At 43.4% G+C, this 18,198-nt stretch overlaps 2 protein-coding genes across 3 annotated transcripts; one reads left to right on the top strand and one right to left on the bottom strand.

The window, feature by feature from the left end:
* Positions 1–2,161: 2,161 nt before the first annotated feature.
* On the bottom strand, positions 2,162–10,336 carry SPRTN (SprT-like N-terminal domain). Of its 2 annotated transcripts, none has more exons than XM_090043990.1 (5): positions 9,969–10,336; positions 8,309–8,408; positions 6,689–6,817; positions 5,741–6,011; positions 2,162–4,720 (listed from the first exon to the last, which is right to left on the bottom strand). In XM_090043990.1, the coding sequence occupies exons 1-5, from the start codon at positions 10,208–10,210 to the stop codon at positions 3,981–3,983; spliced, it is 1,482 nt and encodes a 493-aa protein (XP_089900116.1). In that variant the 5' UTR covers positions 10,211–10,336; the 3' UTR covers positions 2,162–3,980. The 2 variants fall into 2 exon arrangements, with proteins under 2 accessions (XP_089900116.1, XP_089900125.1); XM_090043999.1 differs by having other exon boundaries at positions 9,804–10,111.
* Positions 10,337–10,614: 278 nt separating this feature from the next.
* EXOC8 (exocyst complex component 8) lies at positions 10,615–17,818 on the top strand. The gene is made up of 2 exons (XM_090043979.1): positions 10,615–12,305; positions 13,200–17,818. The coding sequence occupies exons 1-2, from the start codon at positions 10,746–10,748 to the stop codon at positions 13,806–13,808; spliced, it is 2,169 nt and encodes a 722-aa protein (XP_089900105.1). The 5' UTR covers positions 10,615–10,745; the 3' UTR covers positions 13,809–17,818.
* Positions 17,819–18,198: the final 380 nt, after the last annotated feature.

Raw genomic sequence — 18,198 nt, 5'->3', positions numbered from 1 at the left:
GGGCTGGGCCAGGGCTGTGCTGCAGCCACCCCAAAATTTCCTGTAGCCTCCCTGTAACCCCCCTCCCAGCACGGCCGCTGTCTACCCCTGCCCACCCCGAGTGCAGCCTTGGCTTGCTCCCCTACCGGGAAGAGGCTGGAGCAGCCTCTGGCCCTAGCCTGCAGAGGCAGCCCACCCTCACCCCACGCACAGCTCCAGGAATCACATGGCCCTCCATGAGGACGAATAAGGTGGTGGGAGCTACCCCCTCCCCCCTGTGCAGCTCCCCATACCCCTTCCCCCCAACAGACTTACTGGACAGATGCTGCTCTCCAAGCTGCCAGGCTGCATATTGGTAATTGGATCGGTATTGGCCCATCTGGCTCATTAAAAACTGGCCATCGATATCAGCTCAAAAAATCTTTATTGGTGCACCCCAATAGAAATCCAGATCTTGAGACAGGGAAAGCATGAGGTGAGCAAAATTAGGATGCTAAGGCTGCTTGCAGACATTAAAATGAAAAAAAAAACAAAACTCAAAAAAACATGCTTTAAACTTAGCGCACCTGTGCTGAGCCCAGCACATGCTCAGAAGAGGCAGCACATTGGGCAACCTGGGTCCAATGTTTATATAGATATGGGGCTTTAGTGGGACTTTTTGGCACTTTTATCTAATAGCTGATTGAATCAGCTATTAAAGTGCCAAAAAGCCTCGCTGAAGCACCCAATTTATATAGACGCTGCAGAGTGGGGTCAAGGCAATGTGCTACTTCTGCTAAAGTGTGTGTGGGTTTTGTTTAATGTCTGCAAGCAGCCCAATTTTAAAAAGGTGGATTTCATCTGACTGAAAGGAGCCTAATAGGCATGGTGTCATAGGAGGATAGGTTGAAGGATAAAGGTGTCCAGGAGGACTGGGAGCTTCTAGGGGGCACAGTATTGGAAGCCCAACAAGAAACTGTCCCAACACAATGGAAACACGAGAATGGCAAGAGACCCATGTGGCTGCACCAGGAGTTTTCAAAATGCTTCAAATGCAAAAGGAAAGCATACAGGCAATGGAAGAAAGGACAGGTCACCAGGGAACAGTACCAGGAAACAGGAGGAACCTGCAGGGACAAAATCAGGAATGCAGAGATAAAGAATGAGCTGCACCTGGCAAAAGAGGTGAAAGACACCAAGAAAAGGTTCTATTAAGTATGCTGGCCCAAAAAGGACCAAGGAAGCTGTAGGTCCTCTATTAACAAGATGAGGCAAACTCCTAACCAAAAAGATACAAAGAAAGCAGTTACTCAACAGCTACTTTGCCTCAATAGTCACAAAAAAATCAAGGTTGAGTGGAGTCCCACAGGGGTTAGTAATGTTCAACGTGTTTGTTAACAATTTGAATGCTGGCATAGGAAGCTTCCTGAGCACGTTTACAGACAACATAAAATGGGAAAGAACTGTGAATGTAGAGCACATGAATGCAATTCAGAATGATCTCAATAGATTGGAAAGTTGGGTGAGAGCTAACAGGGTGAAGTTCAAGTTCAATATTTTGCCCACGCTGGTCCTTCTCCTCCACTGAGCGGTCAGACCAATTGCCATATTTGGAATTCTACCCCATGGTCAGATTGGTATGGGCTGAGGGTTTTTGTCTTTATCGCAAGGCGCTGGCCTCGAGCATATATTGTCAACGTTTTATAGAAGTAGGATATTGGCTGCTGTGGTTCCCCTGCTTTATTTGTGGCAGGTAAGGGTGTTAAGTCTGTGTTGCACCGGGGTTGATGGTCATCTTTATACAGAGTTTAGATTACGAACTGCAAAGGATAGTTTGGGTAGGAATGATCCTGCCTCAGGCTGGGGGGACTAGATGACTTCTGGTGGTCCCTTCCAGCCCTATTTCTCTATGACTCTATATGGAAGAAGAGGTCAGGTCAAGTTTTGCAATTGGCATTTTTAGAATCAGTTGGGCATAGTGAAACTATCAAAAATATCCTTAGAACATGAAAGTGTCCTATGAAAGAGATGGAGAAAAGGGATGTCAGGGAAGCCTATACCTAATGAAGTTTAAGCAACTCTCTCAAGGTCTTTGCATATTAATCAAAAAGGAACAGTCATCCAGTTATTTCAAGGACCCCCGAAACTGACTGCTATTGGTTAAATGTCTAAGCATAAACAAATAAAATACAAAAAGCCAAACTTTACAGCAGCTCAAGTGTCAGCATTGTGTTTTATTTGGTGTATGAAAGACTAATTTTTATTAACATTTCAACATCTTGCATATCAGTTTTCTTTTTAAAAACACAGGTTCTAAAAACAGGAATACTGATCCAGTTTGAAGCTAAATATCAGATATATTGGTCAAGTTCTGTAACAGCATGACTTATTTACAGGTCACAGTCCCTGTGAACAAACAACTTCAAATGCACCACTGGCTGCTGTCCCAGCTAGTCTACAAGCTTAGCAGCAGTATAATAGACAATTTGGTATAAAATAGTCTGTTATTATAAAAATGCTTAAGTGGACAACTTGTTTTACAAGCCACAAGTTGCCCCAATTGTCAGACCTATTCAACTGAATACTTTTAGTGCACCAATTGAACTGTAAACATTTCAGTAGGCTCTGTATACTATCCTACTCAGTATTCGTAACACATAATAACCAGTAGTGTTGGTGCAAATGGACAAACTAGTTAGGCTGATGGGGAAAGCCAAGGTAAGATCTGCCTTAGGCAGCAACTGACTGGACGTTCTGGACTGGAGTCAGTTACAAGGTTGTATTTAAATTCAGACTTCAAAAAGACTTTTGTGGCAGAATAGTGATATGGGTAGTAAAACTAGGAGAGCTATAACTCAGCACAACTTTTACTTAAGGCACTCAGCACACAGTGCTCAGTTATACAAACCACATACCCTGGGAAGGAGTGAGACCACTAAACTTTAAGTATCAGCATCAGGGCAAGAGATAAGGAAGCAAAAAAGAGTGAAAGTTGTTTGAAAACTGGTTAGTTCTTTCTTTTCACCCACTATAGAGGGGCATTACAAAAAGCTGAGACCAACAGAACTGCTAACAGTCCTTTAAGTACACTTTAATAAGTGTACTTAAAAATATTCATCTCAGCTCCTGTTCCCACCTATCTTAAAGACAAGTAATATAAAATGACTAATCTCCTATCAAATCCTCAAAGCTAGGTCTTAAATCTTCCTTTACCTGATAAATCCAGCATGGTTAGTGATCTAGAATTCCTTATTATTACTCATTTTCCTGTCCTCACACTCCTACCTATCCTTTAAGGTAAGATTATATGCAAATGAACATTTAACCTAATTTTTCATCATATTAATTTCTCCCCACTTTTAATATGGTTATCATTTGAGCATCTAGTTACACCTACACTCATACCTTTTTCAAAATACTTTTGCATAGAAACCATCATTTGGAAGTGTAGTTGTGGTTTAAAAATATTTGATGTCAGTAGTAAAAATATCTGCAAGACATGAGAAATAGCGCTGCAGTTAAAAAAAATAACAAACAAAAAAGATAAATAACTTATAGGCTGTCCTTCAGATATAGATAACAGCCTGTTTAAGAGTAGTCAGATAAATTTAAGATCAAACACAAAATAGCAAGGTTAAAAAAATAACAAACTTTCTCAGACAGATATTTTTCTTCAGAATGCACCCAGTAATTATGCCTCCTTCCATGACAATAAATTCCTAGCAAAAATGTATCACAACCATCCTTATACTAAAGCACAAACATATCAAAATATGAGAGACATGATACTCTAGTGCTCATGTTACATCTTAATATCCAAATTAAGATCCAAAAGATCAGAACTGTCCTTCCATGCTGAAAGTGACTTAGACCTCTTTTGACACAGAGACACATGAGTGTTTTCCCAAGTTTGGATGATGAAGGCCAGCGGGGAGGCACGTGACAATAATCAGAACTGGGCAAATCCTGAACAAAACAAAGTTTTCAAAACATTGTCAGCACTTGGTTTTGAGCTTGCATTCCTAGGAGAGACAGGAGTCTAAGTGTTCATTTATTTTAGATTCCAAAACCTCAATCTGGCAAACAGGACAGCTGACATTTTTAACCTGATTGACAGCAGAATTAGTACTGGCAGAGGACACTGTTGATTCAGCAAGGCTTTTTATAGGACTGCTAGTTCTAAAACTGCTATCCATTCTCTCTCTCTTTATGAAGAAGTTTTCAAAGGCAGTTTTGTCCTCTGTTTTTGGCCGTTTCTTTGGCATACCAACAGTTTCCAAGCTCTTATTTCCCCGAGTTGCAACCCAGGCTCTTGGAGTTTGTTCAGAGAAAATCTGTCTTGGTGTCTCATTAGAAGATGGCAAAACCCACTTAGCATTTGTAGAAAGCGTATTTGATTTTCCTCCAAGAGCAGAAATTTTAACAGGCGACCCATTAATGTTCTTGTAAACTTTTGTATTAGCAACAGATAATTTAGGAAATTCATGCTCCGAGGCAAATTTGTTTTCATTACTAGTATCATCAAAATTAAGTGGGAAGAGAGTGTTGCTGCGGGGCAAGTTTTCAAATTTTATTTCATTTTTGGGAACAGGTCTTGTGCTCCTAGCTGCTGACGGCCATGGTGAACTGAGTATTTCTTTGCTCTTAATAGTGGTGATTGAGCTTGTGATTTTTTCTGAGGATCCACTGTCTGCTCCCCCGAGCCGATATCCATTTCCAGAAAAGGGAATTAGGATTTGTGTATCACCTCCATGTTTCTTTCCTGCAAAATGAGAGAGTAGTAACTTTATACAAAACAAATTTGCAAGGCTCTAAACAAAGTCAGTTAACTCCTGGTTAATTGCTATTTGAATTTAAAAGAGAAAATGAGACTAAAACACTTTGCAGGTATGCACATGGCCTCATTAATAGCACCAGTTGGATCTGATGCAGGGCATCATCCCCAAATACTGGCACACTAGCAGGGGACAGGGAAACAATAGGCTTTTACAGCAACTTTTTAATAAAATATAAACTTCATTTTATTATGCAACACAAATCAAAAAAGCAATAGATTGCATTTCTATGTGCTTAATTATTACATTTGCAGTGACAACAAAGAAATGCTTCAATTATAATCAGATATAAGGGCTAGTGAGTCCAGTCAGAGCATTTTCTATTTAGCTTTCAGCATCTAGGCAGTTAGGCTGGAATTATAAATAAAAATCACGCAGGCTGAATATTTCTATCACCATCAGCTAGTTAGCAGAAATAATGAATAGACATTTTAAAAGTCATTGTTTAGGCTACAGGAATTAGGAACCCATTAGGTTTAGACTCAAAAAGATAACACTATGATATGTTCTCAAAGCTCTCTCCACAACTGTAAGAAGAACATAAATTGAAAGCTTCCTATTCAAGAATACAGACTATTGTGTGGACTGAAGTTTCTGCTGCATGTCCTGTGACCTTAAACTACGTAAGTTTAAAAGTATTTACTCCTTTCACCCAGAATTAAGCAAGAGGAGAAATACTGATGGAATAACATTTTCATAAGTGTTCATTTGAGTAGCAAAACACATCTGAAAGCTGATCTGCTATTTGTAATACCACCAAATGAGAACATCATAGGCAAAGCCAGAAATCTAAATTTTCTTTATGTGGTCCCCATCAGAGCTAAAGCAAGGATCACTCTGCACAACTTTACCAGCTTCTTAATCCTAGTGTAGCACTATCTATTTATGTTCATCTGGATACTATATTAAGTAGGAATAGTTTTGAAGAAGAAAAACAAAATAAGTACCTTTATTGTCAGATGGCTTGGAGCTTGAAAGTTTTCCTGGCTGGGTTTTTTCCTTGCCTTTTTTAGAATAGTTCTCTGGCTCTTTCACTTTTGTGAATGTGCCTCCACAGGATTCTTGGTGTTCCACCCACCAGAAATCTCTTGCAGAGGGTGCCCTATTCATTGAACGTTTCACATACCCAAAATAAGGCTTTTTAGTTTGACATGGGCCATTGCATCGCCACCAATGTTGGCGATATAAATCCACTTCATCATGGAAGTTGTGACGGATCTAAACGTAAAACAGGAAGTCAAGTCACAACATTTATTCCCATTTTATAAGAATCATCCACTATATGCATGTCACTATCTCTACATGCATAGTGTTTAATATCGTCTCTCAATTCCTTGGTGATGGGCATAAGGAAAATGATCATGCATGACAGGGTTGAAGCAAAGCACAGGGTTCAGCTGCTAACAGCTTGCAGCATGCATGGAAGCCATTTTTTAACATGAAAAAGTCTTTGCTCAAAAGTCAGCATCTTTATATTTAAAAATTCTCATTAATACTACATAAAGATTATTTATCCAATAATCTCTCAAATAACTTCTTAAACAAAGCAAACCAGCAAACTCTTTCAAAACTGAAGGGCTTTTTCTTCAGAGTTCATAGGGCCACTTCAAACCTAAAAATGAAAATGGTCTCTGGAGCCTTTCTAACTGAAGAATTGCATGTTCCCAGCCAAACACGCGACAGACTTCAGGCAAGTGCAAAGCCCCACCGACCTCAACCTACATTTCCCTTACAATGCAATTAATAGGTATCTCCACCCGAGGTTTCAGACTGGCTACAGAAATGCCTGTATGTCAGTCATGCTAATTCAGGAATATGTAAATACATAATGCTTGAACTGCCAGATAGACAGAGTTAAAATGCTATCTAGCAGATTTAAAGTGTAAAGCACTTACTGTAACATTGGCTCCAGTCAAGCGATTGATGCGACGCATGTGCTTACAGAACTCTGGGCCATGAGAGTCACGGTCTCGGTCATCGTTAGTAACGAACAGTAGAGCGTGAATCATCTCATGTAATAGAGTCTGAAATAAAAAAGCAACTGCAGATGTTTCTTGAAAAAAAAAAGTGTATTATTTAAAATATAGCTCACAGGTTGGTCTTCCCATTATTTCTTTATACTTATTTTGGTAATGAAGCCTATTTCTATGAATCTACAACTTAAGTAGACACCCACAAAGTTTCTCTCCATACAACCCAAAGGGCATTCTAAGGAATCATACTGTTTGGATACTGAATGGTATCCAAACTTTGCCTATCTTCCCATAGGCTTTTTTTTTTTTTTTTTTTTTTTTTTTTAAATACTTCACTAGGAAAAAGGTAGAGTAATTAGAAGTAGCAGATGAAAATTTTGCAAAACTTCTTATCACTAGTCTCTATCTATGCCTATTTTCTAAGCGTCATAAACCCAAGTTGGTCCCTTAAGCTCCCCACATAAGGAATAAGGAGTTAGTTGCCTCAGAATGGGATTCCCCATAGCCAGTGCACTGAGCAGGGAGACACCAAAGGGCATGAACACATGTAATACTTAAACCTATTTAAATAATGCAGTTTAAATCTGAAGCAGATAGGCATAAACCCTCTTAAACCTGTTTAAAGCTGCTTGGAAAACAGATGTTTCATTTGAGGCAGTCCTGATTGACCCAAGTCAAATCCCAGGATAAAAAAGAGAAAGTACAGACCCCTTCCACACTAGATTGCTGCTCAGTCACCAGGAAGAACAAACACCCTGACAGGCCTGTCCCAGGAACAACTGGCAACTAACTCACATGAACTACTTTCAACTTAGTTACCACAGCACTGCCCTAGAAAAAGTGTTATCCTATCCTGTATCCCATACTTCACAAGTACTTGAAGTGGGACAGAGACCATATTAGGATCTTCTGTCCCACTTTAAGTACTTGTAAAGTATGAGAGATAAAATAGGCTAAAAAAAGGCAACATCTGTTTATACCCAAATAGTTCAAAGGGGAACCTAGAAAATCAGGGTAAAAAGAGGTCAGGTGTACCCCAGATACAACTGTCCTGGGCTGTGACTCATAGCAGGTGCAGAACAGTAGTTTACACTCACAGTCTGAATGGCAATTAACTCAAATGAATTCTCAGCAGAGAAGCAAAGAATAGCATGAAGCTTACATTTATAGTCAAACCCCACATCTTTGCTTTCGGGTAACTGGGCTGTTTGACCTAGAAATGAAACTGAACTACTTTATTTTGCACTCTAAATGGCAGAGTAAACTTTTAAACAGTTGAAAGGAGCATTTCAAGAGCTAGAAAGCTAATTTTCGGGATTTTTTGGAAAGTTAAGGGAGTCAGAAAAGCATCGGTTTAAATAAAAGTTGCGACTGACAGATTAACAATTTACATGTTTAAACAACTAACAACAAAACACCAAACATAAGGTTCTTAAAAACCAAAAGCTACTTCACAATCTGCAAAGCACTGTGAACAAAGTCTGCTTTGCAAACTATCAGCTACCCTTTAACAGAGATAATAATCAGTCATTCTTAAAATACCTCAACAAGGTCCTTCCTTGGTCTTAGCTTTAACAACGGTTCACTTAGGCGGATGGAACATATTCCACCCCTTCCTTCATAGCTGCACACGCCAGCACAGCTGAAAGAGAAATACAAACAGAATGTACAATTCCCATTTGCTTTCATAGCTGGCAGAGTTGAGAAGTAGATTTACAAATACTGATCCCTCTTAACATAGCTAGAGTAAGCTGTACTTGAAAAAGAGCTCTCCTTCAGATAACTATTCAACCTTGCTAAACTAAGAATCAAGTCCTTTCAAGTATTAAATCCTTTTACAGTACAGACTAGAAAAGGTCACCTTGGTGAGCACTACCAAAAAACCCTCAAAACAAACAAACAAAAAATCAGCAATCCAGGACCCACAATTTACTTGCTTCCGTTTGTAACACTTGATTCAGCAGTTAAGGATTTAAGACATACCATTTGTGCATTCAAAAGGTGACCTGTTCTGTCTACAGACTAGTACTTTCATTTAAAAAACAACAACCCAGGCATTGCACAGAACAGGAAACAGAAGCCCAACCCCACCCATTCTTTGCAGTGCAGATCAGCTGGGCATTACCCTTTGGAGAAATCTACAACTTTCTGCTGCTGCATTTAAAAAATAAATGCATCTCATAAAAACAGAGCAGAAAGCTATGGCACTGCTGCGAGGACAGTGCAAGCACCAGAATCTCAAGCCTGACATGTAGTTTGGGAACAATTTTGTACTTGGACCAAGTTTTACCTTCTGCAGATGTGGAAAAGATAATGTCAAAGAAAAAAAAAAAAAAAGAAAAAGGAAAACTGCTCTAGGTCTTTAAGGGAGCCAAAACAGAGCCAGGTGGCTGCTCCAACTCACCCCTGAGGAGTCAGCACTCAGACATGGCAGTGACAACAAAGGAGCCAGGTTCCTAACAAAGCCTGGGGCTGCTGCTATTACTGCCAATAGACAGGAGGCCCAAAGCTGGGAAAGCCAGCAGGGAAGAGGCCAGGCATCAGGGCTAGAAGCATGGGCAAAACTAGGATTTGGAGAAGGGGGGTGTGCAGACACTGGGGTGGATAATTCTCTGGGTAAGAAGAAACTAGAAGCTTTGCCAACAAGCTTGGGGCTGTGCTGTTCCACTTAACCTCAAAGGAAAAACCAGTATGGCTTCACTGGAAAGTGCATCCATTTGCTGTATCCCACGTTTTGTATAACCCCCTCCCCTCAAAAACCAGGAACAAATGAGGCAAAAATAACCACGAGGCAGCGTTTCTTTAGCCCTGTCCTCGAGAATTAATTGTTCCTCTCCTTCAGATCCATAACACAAAATCAAGCCAGCTTCAGCATCTAACATGGGATTGATTCCCACACCCAAGTTCACTATCACGCAAGTCTGGGTGACCTCAGGAGGTCAAAGCACAACCAGCCACGATTACCTTGCTCACCTGAGGAATGCATGGATTCAGAACAATGAACATTTTAAGCTAGTGTTAAACAAATGGCACGTGCCTGAAATTGGTTAAAAACAGCCTGCCTGCAGAGGCCATGAAGTAGGAGCTTCAGGTGGCAGCAGGAAGCCTCGGTGGCAAGGCAGGAGCAGCCCCCGGGGCTGAGGGAGTGTGCACGCGCGTATGGGGGTGTATGTGTGTGCAATCCCTCTCCCCCCCTGCGTACAGCGTCATGCGTGGGCTCCACGACACTTCCACGGCCGCCAGCCGCCCCCAGAACAGCTCCTCGTTGAACTGCACGAAGAGGCCGCGCACGTCTGGGCTCGGGTCCAGCAGCTCCCAGGACTCGTCCACCACGGAGAGGGGCCGCGCGGGCGGCTCGGGGCGGGCGCCGGCCACCGCCTCCTCTTCTTCCCCCGCCTCCCACTGCGCCTGCAGCTGCAGAGCCATCAAGAAGTCTGCGTCCATGATGCCGCGGCTACAGTTTCAGGCGCCCGGCACTCCCGACCGTTGAGGCGCTTCCGGTACGCGAGTACGCATGCGCACCGCGACACGCAGGCCCGCCCAGCGTCAACCCCCGCCTTTAGCGCATGCGCAAGGCAACCTACACAATCTCCCGCGCCCCTCCGCCTTTAGCGCATGCGCAATGCAGTCCACACACTCTCCCACCCCCCCTCCGCCTTTAGCGCATGCGTAATACGTCGCACATCCCTCCCTTCCCCCCTCCCCCCAACCTTCAGCACATGCGCATCACCTCACCCGCTGTATTGTTGGAAGCCCGCCTCTCTGGCGCATATGCACTGCGCAACCTCCCATTCCTTCGCGGCGCAGGGGAGGAAACGCCATTTTATCTGCGCGTGCTCTGTCGAATCGCCTGTGTCCCAGTGGAGTCACTCCTTGCTGCGCATATGCGCTTAACGTCAAAAGAGCGCGACTACTGTCGCGGCGGGACGCATGCGCGGTGGTAGCGCCTGACGGCTGGTGGCGGGCGGCGGGTGAGGCCATGGCGCTGGCGCTGGGCGAGAGTGGGCTGGCGGCGGGGGGCGGCGGAACCAGCGGGCCCGGGGCCAGCCGGCTGCGGCGGCAGCTGGAGTTAGGGAGCTTCGCGGCGGGCGAGTACGTGAAGCAACTGTCGCAGCAGTCGGACGGCGACCGGGACCTGCAGGAGCACCGGCAGCGCATCCAGGCGCTGAGCGAGGAGACGGCGCAAAGCCTGAAGCGCAACGTCTACCAGAACTACCGGCAGTTCATCGAGACAGCGCGCGAGATCAGCTATCTGGAGAGCGAGATGTACCAGCTCAGCCACATCCTCACCGAGCAGAAGGGCATCATGGAGGCCGTCACCCAGGCCCTGCTGCTGCAGGCTGACCGTGACGACCCCGCACTGGGTGTCCGCCGTGCCGCCACCGACTCTCACGGCAACAACCCCTTCCTGCCCCTGTCGGCCAAGGAGGTGGCGGCCAGTGAGGAGGGCCGGCAACGCACGCTCACCACCCTGCTGGAGAAGGTGGAGGGCTGTCGGGACCTGCTGCCCGAGAGCCCCGGCAAGTACCTGGTGTACAATGGGGACCTGGTGGAGTATGACGCTGACCACATGGCACAGGTGCAGCGGGTGCATGCCTTTCTCATGAATGACTGCCTGCTGGTGGCCACCTGGCTGCCCAACCGGCGTGGCGCCTACCGCTACGATGCCCTCTACCCACTGGACGGGCTGGCTGTGGTCAACGTCAAGGACAACCCGCCCATGAAGGACATGTTCAAGCTGCTCATGTTCCCCGAGAGCCGCATCTTCCAGGCCGAGAACGCCAAGATCAAGAAGGAGTGGCTGGAGGTGCTGGAGGAGACCAAGCGGAGCCGTGCCCTGAGCGAGAAGCTGCGGCTGGAGCAGGAGGCTCTGCCACGGGCAGCCCCACCCTCTCCAGAGTCATCTAACCCCTTCGAGAAGGATGAAGATGAAGTGGAGCCTCCACCCGAGCAGGAGAAAGTGGATCTGTCCCTGGAGTGGATCCAGGAGCTTCCTGAGGACCTGGATGTCTGCATTGCCCAGAGGGATTTTGAGGGTGCAGTGGACCTGCTCGATAAGCTGAACGAGTATTTAGCAGGCAAGCCTGTCAGCCAGCCGGTGAGGGAGCTCCGGACGAAAGTGGATGAGAGGGTTAGGCAGCTCACGGATGTGCTGGTGTTTGAGCTCTCTCCAGATCGCTCGCTGCGTGGTGGGCCAAGGGCTACTCGCCGGGCTGTGTCTCAGCTCATTCGCTTGGGTCAGTCAACCAAGGCTTGCGAGCTGTTCTTGAAGAACCGGGCAGCCGCTGTGCACACGGCCATCCGTCAGCTGCGCATTGAAGGTGCCACTCTGCTGTACATCCACAAGCTCTGCCATGTGTTTTTCACTAGCTTGCTGGAGACTGCCAGGGAGTTTGAGACGGACTTTGCTGGTAACAGTGGCTGCTACTCCGCCTTCGTTGTGTGGGCACGCTCTGCCATGAAGATGTTTGTAGACGCCTTCAGCAAGCAGGTGTTTGACAGCAAAGAGAGCTTGTCAACTGCTGCTGAATGTGTGAAGGTAAGCACGTGTAAAGAAAGCACAGTCCAGTCAATTGAGCAGAAACCTGGAATTCTGCAGCCCTGTATGTCTCGTCCTCCCTCAGCTAACTTACTGTTTTTGGGCAGGAGGTGGTAAAACAGGTTCACATATAGCTTATCTTTAGTAAAGGGAGGATGTAGAGGGCTTTGCATTGCTTTTCTTAGGTTTGTATTTTACCCCACTACTATCAGAAATGCCAGTTTTAGCCTTACTTAAAAGAGTGGGAGTATTGAAACTTTAGCAAAGAATCCCTTTCTACAAAATGTTTATGGGATTGGATCTGTATATGCCTTAACAAAGGCTTTTAAGAAAAATACTGAACTCCTTTATTTCCCAGTTGCTGAACTGTGACATCTTTATCATAATTATGTTTCATAGTTTCATAGTTGATAGGGTTGGAAGGGACCTGAGCAGATCATCAAGTCCAACCCCCTACCATGGGCAGGAAAGAATGCTGGGATCAAATGACCCCGGGTAGGTAATTATTTAGCCTCCTTTTTGAAGACCCCCAAGGTAGAAGCGAGTACCACTTCCCTTGGAAGTTGGTTCCAGATCCTAGCCGCCCTGACTGTGAAGTAGTGTCTCCTGACATCTAGCCTGAACCTACTCTCAATCACTTCTGTAAACGTCTGTAGTGTTTTTATGGTAGACAGAATCTGTATTTCTGTCATTTAAAAAAGTCAGATACATAAGTTGAAGAGGGAGAATAAAGTGCAATGTGTATTCTTTTCCAGACTCTTATTCTCTGCCTAATTTTTCAGGTATGCAAATTAGGACTAAGAATTAACTATTTTCATGGGTGTTGGGGTGCTTAAGTAGCTCATATCTATGTGGCATACAGATAAGTATTTATAACTGTGTTTGTTATTGTAGGTAGCTAAGGAGCACTGTAAGCAGCTTAGTGAGATTGGACTGGACCTTACCTTCATTATTCACACCCTGCTGGTGAAAGACATCAAAGGTGCTTTGCAAAGCTACAAGGATATCATCATTGAGGCCACCAAGCATCGCAACTCTGAAGAGATGTGGAGAAAGATGAACCTGATGACTCCCGAGGCTCTGGGGAAACTCAGAGAGGAAATGAGAAGTTGTGGTGTCTGCAGTTTTGACCAGTACACAGGTGATGACTGCTGGGTCAATCTTAGCTACACTGTGGTTGCTTTTACCAAGCAGACTATGGCCTTCTTGGAGGAAGCATTAAAGCTTTACTTCCCAGAATTGCATATGGTTCTCCTGGAAAGTCTTGTGGAAATCATCCTTGTAGCTGTTCAGCATGTTGATTACAGTTTGCGGTGTGAACAGGGCCCTGAGAAGAAAGCATTCATCAGGCAGAATGCATCCTTCTTATATGAAACTGTTCTTCCTGTCATAGAGAAAAGGTTTGAGGAAGGGGTCGGAAAGCCAGCCAAGCAGCTACAGGATCTGAGGAATCCTTCAAGACTTATGCGTGTAAATCCTGAAAGTACAACCTCTGTAGTGTGAAGTGAAATGCTGTTCCCTTCAAAAGGGTCTACTATGCACTTCTAGATAATGTTATCTGTGGACATATCTTTACAATTTTTCCAAGTCTTTCAAAACCACAGAACTCCAACTGCAAACTTTCTGACGCTTAAAACTTACGAGCAAACTTTGAAAGCAAGTAAAGGGGAAAAAGTTTCTTAGAGAAGAAGAGGACCATTGGGTTAGCCTTGCTTAGGATATCTCTTTCCCTGCTTAATGGTGCCTATTGTGGTATGTTAAACTGAAAAGAAATCATGATGATAGTACATCATTCTTCTCTGGGCCAAATAAACTATTGGTGAAGTATGATAAATAAGTAAAAATGTGTACCTTATGCAGAAATGAAATATAATCTGTAGTCACATGTCAAATAACATGATTTAAAAACACTGCAGTGTTTCTAAATGAGTGTAATTGCTTGATTTACTGTATGGGTGTGGTACTTGGTGAAGCTCATCTCCCTTCCAAACATGACTCAGCTCCATGGAATAGCAAATGCATTTGTACAACTGGCATTATGATATAACGAGGCAGGCAGTTTCAATTATCAGAAACACAGGAAGCACTTCCACAATTAAAAATCTTACTTAAGAGAGAACATTCATTTATGCAAGTTTTAAAAGAATATTCTTAACTTAAATCACATCACTTTGAATATACTCTACCTACTGCTAGAAAAACTGCATGTAAGATCCTGAAAGAAATTGCAACTTACTCACTCATTTTTCCAATTGAATTCCATGGGAGTTAGAGTAGGTTCAATATATAAACTGCACAGTTTGGTTTTAGGTTTGGGAATTGTTCACTGAAATTCTATTGTCTGCCTGTAGAAATCTCAACAAAGAGCCCTTGTTTCAAAACAAATGAGAGAGCATTATGCAAGAGGAAGGGGAAAGTATTACTTTACATTTGGGAAACTTCTATCTTCACTGTACAAGTAACACTTTTTTAATAAAATAAATGAAGCTTTTCTTAAATATAAACACAAGTGCACATATTTAAGTTACTGCAAATTTGTTAATATTGCTTCCCATATTATAGTAATTGGCTAGTCCAGTTCTGTTTTTTAAACAAAACTATGTTATACCTGACTGCTGCTGAGAATTGGAAGTTCTTTACATTACGGCCACTATGGCACCACAGACTTCCCCAGAATATCCTGTCAAATGTGCTTTAGCAGTAACCAGGTTTTAGCAGGACCATATTTAGAGATGAGACTTTTTAAAATTAATATACCTGATTTCATTGTGTAGCCAGCCAAGGTGCCACTTTCACAGGATACATACATGCATGCACGTGCGTGCACACACTTTCACATATACACACTTATGCACCTGTTCACTTAGATTTGAGCAGTGAACCACCATTTCATTCCATAGTGATTTCTGAAAGGAGAGCACAACTTACTCTTGACTCAGCCCATTTACCTGTCTTTAACCAATCTTGTAACCATAGGTCATTTTAGTCATGAAAAAGTGATGTTAAAGAACTGTATGTCAAATCTCTGTAGGCTCTCCTTAACTTGAATGGTTGAGTTTCATACTTTTTGTGCATTTTTGAACTAGTGCCTCCTTTAAATAAGACTCTTAGTGATTCATGTTGTTGTGATAGATGCCTTATAAATGCATGCAATAACAAATATTTAATGAGTAAAAACTCCTGAACAGATGCCTATATTGGACTCTTTCTGTTTCCAGTTAGGTGTATTTTATCTTTATTTTGAGGGCTGGTTTCCACTGTGGTGCTTCTTGAATTCCTGTTTTGCTTCCAGGTTATATAGGGCATCCTTCTATTGCAGTCATTTCATCTCAGAATTATAGCTGGGTCCACTCTAAATTTATTTTTTATGTCAAAATCATAGGAAAAAATATTAAGATTTTTCTATAGCAAAGAATCATTTCCGTGTCCTGCCTTAGTTGAAGGTGATAGAAGGCCACTGAAATATTCCTCTTATTCTAAATTACAGTGGCGATGAGAATTATAGCTCAGGATAGAATGTTGATTCCATAATGCGCACATCTGCTGGATTTATTTCGTTACTGAATTTTGTTTTTCATACCTTACCAGTCAAGAGTCGTTTGGTAATTTATTCACATCAGCTGTGTTCTATGACTGGTTCTCAACCTTTTTTGTACAGGACCCGTTTGTAAGCATCGATGGCCAGTACAGAACCAGTGCTGCTCTTTCCTGACCTGCTGCCCTCCAGGCCCCAGCTTCCCAGCCTGGGAAAGGGGTGGGGGATGGGGATGCGGGGCCCAAGCAGCCCCTTTCAGCCTGGAGCTCATTTTTCTCCTTTAAAGTAGAATACATTTTTAAAGTTTGTTCGTGATCCTTTCATATATTCTTGCAACCCACTTTTGGGTCACGACCCATGGGTTGAGAAATGCTGTTCTATGACATATTTATGTAAGTTAAGTGATATGTTAGATGGATCAGCCTTAGAGAGTTTAAGTTTGGGAACCATTTTAAAATTGGTTATAAAAGAGAATCATATATATTAGGGCTGTCAGTTAATTGCAGTTAACTTAGTGTAATTAATGCATTGATTTTTTTAAACAAGCATTAATTGCATACATCGTGCTGGTGCTGGACCCAGCCCTGTGGTACTGATGTGAACCCACATGCTCAGCCCTTCCCCGGCCCACCCTGTGCTTGCTCTGGACTTAGTCCGGCAGAGTGGATCAGCCAGAACCTGCCCACACAGTCCTGACCCCATCCCGCCTTGCACCTGCTCTGGACTTACCCACCCACGCTGGGCAGCGACAGCAGTGATGGCTGTCAGGCAGAAGCTGCTGCTCATCATGGGAGAAAAGAGGACCCTCCCCCTTGCTGCCATTGGGCCCTTTTTGCTGTAGCTGCCTGGAGCCTGTGCCTGTCTCTGCTGTCGTCACTTCCTCCTTCAGGCCACCTTGCAGGGTAGCGGTGGCAGTGCAGAGGAGCTGCAGGGCAGCCCAGGCACAGGCTCCAGGCAGCTGCAGCAAGAAGAGCCCGGCAGTGGCAAGGGGGAGAGGTGCTTTTCCCTCATGCCAAGCAGCAGTTTCTGCCCAGCCACCACTGCTGCTCTGCTCTCAGCATAGGCAGGTCAGTCTGGAGCAGGCACAGTGTGGGCCAGGGTTGAGGCTGTTCACACAGGTTCTAGCTGGCCTGCTCTGGCAGGCGCAGGATGGGCTGGGGTCTGGGCTAGGGCTGTGCGCCGTTTTTGGGCGGGCAGAGTCACAGGGTGCACAGGCTCTGAGTTCTTGGGTTGGCAGGCAGGGGGTGCTGATTATTGTTTAACTGCGATCAAAATCATGATTTTGCAACTTTTTAAAAAATCTCGCAATTAATTACACTTAATTTTTTTAATTGTTTGACAGCCCTAATATGCGTGCGTGTCTGATGTATATTATTTATAGCTTGTTTCAGTCCAAAAGAAAGCACCTTTCATTAGGAGTGCAGAATAATACACTGAAGAATTTGAATTTATTACAGTTCAAGAAGGTAATCTAATTCAGGCCCTGATTTTTCACTGCAGAAGGTTTGCTGTAGGAAGTTGGGCTGCAGCTTCCTAAATCAGGATATTCTAGCCTTAGCAGAAGTGATAATAAGAGGAGGCCATAACAGAGGAGGTATAATATCCCTTGCTGTCAGCAGAGGATTGGACAGAAGAATTTAATTCTGTTTTGACCCCAAGCCTCTTAATGCAGCCTCCCTGCTGTCACCCTACCAATGTCATGTTATAGAACAGCTGGCAAAGGAGACAGGATCTCTGGACAGTAGATGAGAGAATCCAGGACTTTATTCATTTACATGGCCAAATGTTCCGGTTACTTGACTCTTACAAATCAACAGGTTCATTTTTGTGCACTGGGGTTTGAGCTGTCAGCACTGCAGTGGGTAGCACTGGTATGTTGTAACTTGTCCTGTTTATGGCTGAGAATTTATATAGGGCAAAATAAATTAATTCTGAGGCAAGTGTCATAAGTATGTATGTTAATTAAAATAGATGTTAAGATACACATTTAAAAATAAATTTAAAATACATTTCAGATTTATCTGTAGCAATGGTAAGTGGCACTTTTCCCCTGAATCTATATGCAGGGAGAGATGGTATTGTTCAAGTTAATCTTAGTTTTGGAATTTGTAGTAATTGTTCAAGTAAAATTAATTTTGTTGGTCTGGGGGGAAGGTAGTCATATTTCTCCTATTAGAATACTTTTTTTATTTAGAGATAAAAAGCTTGATGATTCCTCTAACTTCTTTAACAAAATTGTAACTTTCTGCATAAAATGAAGACATTGGTACTCAATGAGTTGATGTGTATCATAGAAGTTAATGTAATAACATTTCTGAGTGGAGAGGAACACAAAATAAGTATGGATGTAAATTCTGA

Source organism: Crocodylus siamensis, chromosome 1 (genome assembly GCF_052110815.1).
Source record: "Crocodylus siamensis isolate JL-2025a chromosome 1, ASM5211081v1, whole genome shotgun sequence".
NCBI classification, from domain to species: domain Eukaryota; kingdom Metazoa; phylum Chordata; order Crocodylia; family Crocodylidae; genus Crocodylus; species Crocodylus siamensis.
This window is presented reverse-complemented; position numbering and strand designations above follow the sequence as displayed.